This window comes from Mizuhopecten yessoensis, unplaced genomic scaffold, assembly GCF_002113885.1.
Source record: "Mizuhopecten yessoensis strain PY_sf001 unplaced genomic scaffold, ASM211388v2 scaffold11113, whole genome shotgun sequence".
Taxonomy (NCBI): Eukaryota; Metazoa; Mollusca; class Bivalvia; order Pectinida; family Pectinidae; genus Mizuhopecten; species Mizuhopecten yessoensis.
This window is the reverse complement of record NW_018408886.1, coordinates 625,434-634,394: the sequence shown is the minus strand read 5'-3', so window position 1 is coordinate 634,394 and position 8,961 is coordinate 625,434. Positions and strand designations below refer to the sequence as shown.

At 32.9% G+C, this 8,961-nt stretch overlaps 1 protein-coding gene across 1 annotated transcript; it reads left to right on the top strand.

Moving 5' to 3' along the window:
* Positions 1-1,159: 1,159 nt before the first annotated feature.
* Positions 1,160-8,961, top strand: LOC110466031 (E3 ubiquitin-protein ligase TRIM56-like). The gene is made up of 2 exons (XM_021522288.1): positions 1,160-1,443; positions 6,360-8,961. The coding sequence occupies exon 2, from the start codon at positions 6,381-6,383 to the stop codon at positions 7,593-7,595; it is 1,215 nt and encodes a 404-aa protein (XP_021377963.1). The 5' UTR covers positions 1,160-1,443; positions 6,360-6,380; the 3' UTR covers positions 7,596-8,961.

Sequence of the window (8,961 nt, the reverse complement as noted above, 5' to 3'; positions counted from 1 at the left end):
AAGATGAGCCGTCACGATCACTGCGGTCGGAGACAGAATCACTGTTGTGTGTCCTAAATTTCTTAATGTGACCTGTGCAAATCGGTGCTTCGGGAAGGTTTCGGGGGGAACGGCTTACCATCTGCTATTAGAAAGTAAAATACCCTGGCCAAATCCAAGAGGATATAACGACCCACTTCTCCACGACTGCATTTTAGGCTATTTGTACAGAAGTCACGTACATACCACCCTTTATTTATTTATTTATATGCACATTGAGAATGGCGATTTTAAGCCTTTTTTGTTTATCAATCATACCTATCACCATAGTCAATATGTTGTTAAGCGCTTGAGAGTAATTTTACAAAATTATATAGGGCGCTATATAAATGAGTTATATTATTGTAATTAAATATTAAGACAATCACTGTTTACACGACAATTAATATTCTTTAAAATATATATCTATGTACACGACAATTAATATTCTTAATAATACATATATATGTATATGACAATTAACCTTTTTTATAATATATATCTATGTAAATGACAATTAACATTCCTTATAATATATATCTATGTACACGACACTTAATATTCTTTATGATATATATCTATGTTCATGACAATTAATATTCTTTATAATATATATATTTGTACACGGCAATTAACATTCTTTGTAATATATATCTATGTACATGGCAATTAATATTCTTTATAATATATACCTATGCACATGGCAATAAACATTATTTATAATACATATCTATGTTCATGACGATTAATATTCTTTATAATATATATCTTTGTACATGACAATTATTATTCTTTATTATATATGTCTATGTACAGGACAATAAACATTCCTTATTATACATACCTAGGTACATGACAATATAATTCTTTATAATAAATATCTTTGTACTTGACAATTAATATTCTTTATTATATATGTCTATGTACATGACAATTAATATTCTTTATTATATATATATATATATGTACACGACAATAAACATTCCTTATAATATATATCTATGTACATGACAATTGATATTCTTTATTATATATGTCTATGTACATGACAATAAACATTCTTTATAATATACAGCTGTTTATTCAAAACTTACGCATGTTCTTTTTCTCCAGGGGAGTGAATCATTGGCCTGGAGCAACATGTCTAAATTTAGAATAAGGGGATTTCCATTAACGCTGGCCGACAGTTCAGATAATAATGAAAGCTCTTCATTGTAAACAAACATTTTGATAATCTCGTTTTCATCATTTGATATAAATGGGCCTAGTTTTGTGATAAAGTATCCCCGATACTCTGGATATCAATGTGATACCTAGACTTAGTATTTACTTATTGGAAATTTCCCGCTGACCTTATTATGTAGACGTTCACTGACTTCCAGGAAGAGGAACTACAATTGACAGGGAAAACGACCATCTCTGCTGGTATGTATAAGACTATAAGACACATTTTACATAACTATGAACATGACACCCTCTCGCCTGTTTTCTCTTCTAGTGTAAATATCTTATTACAACCAAGACATATGTCATTGCGATACAATTATTATGTAACGACAAAACTTTAAAAAAAAAAAAGAAAAAAAATGTCAGGAAGAACTTTGCTTCATATTCATGTTACATCTTAACGTGTTTGTGAATTAAAAGTAAGAACGGTCTACATCGTCACCTATTCTACGTCATACATGGTGAACCGCCCTCCCCGCTGACACTCTGAAAATGGCCGACATATATAACAGATCATTAGAGGATGATCTTTTAATTCTGCAGAAAGCTGGAGTTTTGAAGAAGCTAAACCGATCAATTTCCTTACTTGTTAACAGCCCAGGCCAGACAAGAATATTTCATTTTCACACAATTCTATTAACAAACTTAAATTATAATTTATATCTGGTAAATCATTTTACTAACAAATTGATCGTTTCACCAGACTGTATCACATCTAGAGGGATAGTTTCCAAATATATGTCACAAAAATGACACAAACAAACGCACTCTGAAATGGAAAATAACCCTAAAAATGTTTTCTCGTAATTTTCTAAGCAAAAAATATATTGAATCAGTTTGAGTGTAGAAAGGAATTTATATACATTTTTATTTATAGAGGTCATATTTTCTATTTTATGATCGCCGAAACTAAACAATTTTTAAATTATGCCCGAATCCGTCAGAATCCACAGGCGTGTCCTAAATTATGATATAATATAATGTTTATTTATTTCAAAGTATGGTCCATTTAGGACACATCAGTACTAAAGGCCAAACTAATGAAAATTCATGTAAAATTTGTTCCTAATCGTATATATGGGAAACAGCGAACGGGGAAAGGCTTTATACCGTAACGGATGAACAACTATTAGCCACCACAGATAACTGATACTTGAACTAGTTTTTAATTTTAACCTTGTCAGAATAAGTCCCAATTACAAGACAACGTCATTCGGGACTGATAGCACACCAGTAGAGTTAACCACTTTGTTACATTGAAAAAGCTAAGAGGAGCACAAATTTGAAAATATTATTAATATTGTGAACATCAAGCATAGCATTGCTTTTGTATATTGCTGCATGGGTCTGACAACAGTACGCCATTAATTAGGCCAAGTCCTGATCTAGGTTTGTAAACAGAGCTGACATCAAATACTTCTGTGTTAAAAATAACCCAAGAAGCCAAAACTTCACAGGACTACCCATGGGTGACTAGGGAGGCATACATTCATTAATCTAATTACTTAATTTATTTATTCATTACTCACTTATATAATTTCTCACAAATACATTTATGATATAATATCATATATAATAAAAAGTACACGTATTCTTAAATACTTTATTCAATATTTTCTCCCAATCATTCTTTCATTCCTTTCATTCATTCATTCTTTCATTCATTCATTCTTTCATTCATTCATTCTTTCATTCATTCATTCACTCCATCACTCACTTATTCATTAATTCATTCATTCACTCCATCACTCACTCATTCATTCATTCATTCTTTGTTTCCTTCATTCATTCATTCATTCTTATTTTCTTTCTTTCTTCCTTTCTTTCATTCATTCATTCATTCATTCATTCATTCGTTCACTCCATCACTCACTGGCTAATTCATTTATTCTTTCTTTATTTGTGGACCTACAACATATTCCTCATATGTGAAACACGAATGGAATATTATTTATTTCACCAACTTAGCATTTACTTAGCAAGTTGTATTCTTTCATTATAATGCGTTGTAATTTTTCTTTCATCATCACTGTTATCAATTAGTTGAAATTTACGATACAAATGCATGTTCATCGTACTTTTTAAGCGCAAAACATTTAATTAAATATTTTTAAGCACAATTGTATTCATAGATAATAATATTTCAACAAATTATTTCCTATTCATTATCTGAATACCTGTATTACCTCAACATCTTCATTATAACAATATCTCCATTCAACAATTTTCACTATCCATGATTTTTATACATGACCTTTATTAAAAAAACTTCCACATTTTCATTGTGTTAATATCCTTATATCTCAATAACTTAATTTTGCAATTCTCCGTAACTTCACTATGCCAATGTCCAATTTATCTCAATAACTGTATTTGTCAATATACCAATTATCTCAATATACCAATTATCTCAATTTACCCATTATCTCAATATACTCATTATCTCAATATACCCATTTTCTCATAATACCCATTATATCAAAATCCTCCTAATCTCAATATCCTCCTAATCTCAATATCCTCTTAATCTCAATATCCTCCTAATCTCGATATCCCCATTATCTCAATATCCCCATTATCTCAATATCCCCATTATCTCAATATACCTATTATCTCAATATCCCCATTATCTCAATATACCCATTATCTCAATATCACCATTATCTCAATATCACCATTATCTCAATATACCCATTATCTTACTATACACATTAACTCAATATACACATTATCTTAATATACCCTTTATCTCAATATACCTATTATCTCAATATTCCCATTATCTCAATATCCCCATTATCGCAATATACCCATTATCTCAATATCCCCATTATCTCAATATCCCCATTATCTCAATATCCCCATTATATCAATATAACCATTATCTAAATATCATCCTAATCTCGATATCCATCCTAATATCAATATCCTCTTAATCGCGATATCCTCCTCATCTCAATATCCTCCTTATCTCAATATCTTCCTAATCTCAATATACCCATTATCTCAATATACCCTTTATCTCAATATACCCAAATTCTCAATGTTCTCATAATTTCAATATACTCATCATTTTAATATCCCAACTAATTCAATATCCCACTTAATTCATTACACCCACTATCTCAATATCCCAATTTACTCAATAACCTCGATATTTCATTATCCTCGTTATCTCAATTAACTCACTATCTCAATATTCAATTTAATCAATATCCTCGTTATTTCAATATCAACGTTATCTTAATATACCTACTATCTCAATATCCTTATTATGTCAAGGTCCTCGTTATCTCATTATCCTCATTTACTCAATATCTTCATTATTTCAATATCCTAGTTATCTCTACAACTTCATTTTCTTAATATTTCAATATCCTCATTTACACAATATCCGAATTATCTCGATATCTCGAGATCTTCATGATCTCAATACCTTTATTTATCTCTTTTTACTCAATATCCTCGTTATCTCAATATCCTCGTTATCTCAATATCCTCGTTATCTCGATATCCTCGTTATCTCAATATCCTCATTATCTCAATACCTTTATTTATCTCTTTTTACTCAATATCCTCGTTATCTCAATATCCTAATTGTCTTAATGTCCTCATTGTTTGTTTGTTTGTTGAGTTTATGGTCATTAAGGGCCAGAATAATCTTTATGGGGCAACCGATATCCTCATTATCTTAATACCCTTATTATCACAATATTCCCATTATCTCAATACCCCTATTATCACAAAACCTTCATTATCTAAATTTCCCAATTATCTCAAAATCTTTTCTGTACATTTCAATTTATCAATTTCTTGTTTTTCTCAATATTCGCTACATCAAAATTTAAATTGGGCTAATTTACTTTCACAAACGCGACACTTTCAGAAATTCATATTCATTCTTAATATGTATTTAAATAATACACTGGCTATTCAAAAATGAAATTCACTACTAAGTACACTCAATGTTCACATTTTAAAAATCTCAGACAAATTCTGCGATCGTCCGTTTGGTGTAAATTACGTTTATATTAAGCCAAGGCGTTCGACAATAATCTCACAGTTGTTAACTTAATATTATGTATTAAACGTCTCAATCAATTGTGACTGTCTCAACTTTTTTTACATATACTTTTAAGAATCTTATTTTGATATTGTTGCATGTTTACCTTTTTTCTATTTTTTGTGAATATATAGCAAAGTTTAAAAAAGTAAAGATATACATTTTATTGTTTTAATCTGGTATCAATATAACAAGGCTTTTAATATTTCGATTAAGTATTTTGACACTACCACTACGTGATTAAGTACTTGTGTCCGGATCTTGTTGCGTTTTAACTCCGCATTTCATCAAAACTTGTTGTTAGTTAAAGCGCCCCGAATGATTACTCAGCACACAGGTTAAGAACATTCAAAAGGCCTCGAACGCATGTGGTATGACTACGTAATGACCATGTCACAGGTTTAATGGAGCGTTCATTAATTGACAAATGAAAAGTAAAAACAAGTGATCAACACGTGCTTGTTTATTTGTTATTTGCTTTATCAGTTAATTGGAATCCCTCGTTTTTCACTTAGCAGTAAAAGGTTGTTAAATGCCCCTCGTTTGTCAATTGACAGTAAAACTACGTTAACATATTCCTCCTTTTGTCACTTAACAATAAAACGTAGTTTAAATGCCCCTCGTTTGTCATGTAACAGTTTAAATCGTTCAAATACCCCTCGTGTGTTACGTTACAGTGAAACGTCGTTAAAATCCCCTCCCCCATTTGTCACTTAAAAGAAAAACGTTGTTAAAATACACCTCGTTTGTCAGTTAAGTGTAAAACGTCGACAAAATACCCCCTGTCTGTATTTTACAGCTGTCTACAGAAACGACTTATTTGGCCTTTAGGCCTTTTAATATTTACCACTATACAGTTAAAACTCTCGATAAAATATTCCTCGTTGTCATTGCACAATCATTACAGCAATAACATCTTCTGTTTTCGAGTTTCGAACTCTCCTTATCTAGTAATGTAATGTTTGTAATGTTTCAAAATACCGAAAACAATACATAGAAATAGAACATAGTTACATCGACTTGATTTAAAATGTTTTGATTTGTTTTTCAGATTTCACCTTTGATCCAGCTTATGATGGCTGTTGGAGGGCATGACCCTACCTTCCATGGAGATTGGTGCGATGAGACGATGGAATGCCTGACGTGTCGAGTATGTCGGGATACACTGAAAGATCCAAGGATCCTAGAGTGTGGCCATACGTTTTGTTTGGTGTGCATCCAAACCGTTTACTTGGGGTACCCCGAGGGACTTAACTCAGCCCTTTGTCCATTATGTAAAACACGGTTTTTCCCAAAAGGAAGAAATGCGGGAAATTTCCCGAAGAATTATGTGGCGATGGACTGTTTGGCGACGTTGAAAAAATATGACAACGAAGAAAGAGTGGACCCCGAACAGGAACACTGTGAAATGTGTGAAGATGTGGACGTCGTTCAGGCCACATTTTACTGTGTAGAATGTTCCAGGTATTTGTGTCGACAATGTGAGAAAAAACACCGTAGACTTCACGCTGCGCATGTCTCCATGGACCTAAACGATATCAGAGATACAAAAGTGCATGATTTACTTCGCAGTCACAAAGAGGACGATGATTGTCCAGATCATCCGGGTTCCAAAATGACCCGGTTTTGCGTTCCTTGTAAAACACCCGTATGTGAACATTGTTATCAAACGCCTAAACATCGACAACATCGCACGTCACCTCTCGGTGCAGCTGTAGAAAGTGTTCAACATGACCTTTCACGTTTGAGAATGGACGTTGAGCAACACATCAAAGAACTAGAAAAGTGTCGTGCCTATTGGACAAACATGCACGGGAAACTGGAAGATACTCACCAGTCAATGCTAGAAAAGGCAAATGCACGTGCGCAAGAAATCCATGAGATGATCAACATAAAACAAAAACGTACTATAAATGAAATTGAATCCTATTACACAGCAACGAATACTGACATTAGAGGTCAACTGGATAATCTGGAGGCTTACTTACGGAATAACAGAGATCTATTAGACAAAACAAGGGCTGTTGAAACCGTTGGGTCTGCCTGTCAGAAGCTGAAAGAGTTAACGTCTTTAACGGAACAGCTGACACAAAACCGCAAACAGAAGATAACTTGGCCATCCACCTTCTATAAGCACAGTATACAGTTTTTGCCCTTTCGGTACAAGAAGCTGGCAGCCAGACCAGGTATTGGTGTCGTTGTTGGCAAACATGACTACTTCCTCCTACATCACTATTGGACATTTAAGAAAATATCTTCTGAAGATATCATCGCCTCTCGTGTATGACGTCACATGGCAACCGTTGTTCTACTCGACGAATGACAATGGCAGGCACTTCTATTTTTCCATCAGCTTACGGATTCCCGTGCCATGGACAAAAAATCTCAACTATGCATTGATTTTTTTAATTTCCGGCACACCTAAAGCTTTGCAAAATCATTTATGAAAAGCAAACTATACCCTTTGGGATTTATGTGAAAAAGCGTAAACAAAGATTAACCAACAACGATGTTTCTGACTGTAAAATCCAGTGCGGCTTTATCAGAATTCGAACCATGGACCTCAAATTGTAATACTGATTCTTAACCAACTGTGCTACCTGGTCAACTGAATTCTCCCCGCAAACTCGAGCTTCAGTTATATCGAAAATCAAATTATGAAGAGGTTTGTATACGAAAACAACAGAGAAGTAGTTTCTCCTACAGTGGAAATGTAGTATTAAAATACTTATTTAGGACCACCTTTTTATAAACATCCACCGAAGCGAGCACGAGGGTATATTTCGAGAGATACATGTATTATTTACAAAGTTGTCTTAATGAAGGAAGGACTCATTTCTCGATTACTTTAATTTTAGCCGAAGAAAGTGAGTCACGTGACGTTTTTGAAACTGAAACGTCATAATTATCATAATGGCGACCACAAAACAATTTCCTGTGTACGTGAGATTATTTGGATTTTACTTAGTTTAGATGGCAGGTGCTGTGTATGAAGCAAAAGACGCCTTCCCTTCCGGACCATCTTGGGGTTGTTTCCGTTGCAATGGTTTTCATGTTTTTATTTTTTACACTAGCTTATCACTTTTGAGTTCCAAGTAAGATTGGTTGATATTCCGGTATTCCCCTGTCGCTTCCCCTGTACTAGTGAAGAGTTTCAATAAAGGGAAGTAAGTCTTTTTATGTTAATGAACTATTTACACTTTCCTTCTATATAACACCCGAAGACATACATAAACATATACATCGATGTCCGCTTTCGGTTTTACGGGAAGTTTGAACAAAAAAAGTTATCATATCAATAACAAATTACGAAAACAAAGGATTCGCAATCTCTCGTGTTGCAACAAATAATCTCTTTTCGATTAACTATATTCAATGGCACAACCAAAATTACACAAAAATGTATATCAAGGATTTTTTTTAACTTGTTGTATAGAAGTGAAATAGTGTAATGTTCAAAAGTAATTTTGGTGCAATATATCGATGGGCTGCAATAATACATACCTCCAATCCTTGTTATTTATTTCATCCTATAGTCATATCCAAATATACAGTGATATTTTGTATTTCATCAAAAGGCAATGCTTTTACATATATAAACATCATAACTCACAATGAAGTCATCCTGAGATTTTACTTTAACTTTATTATTA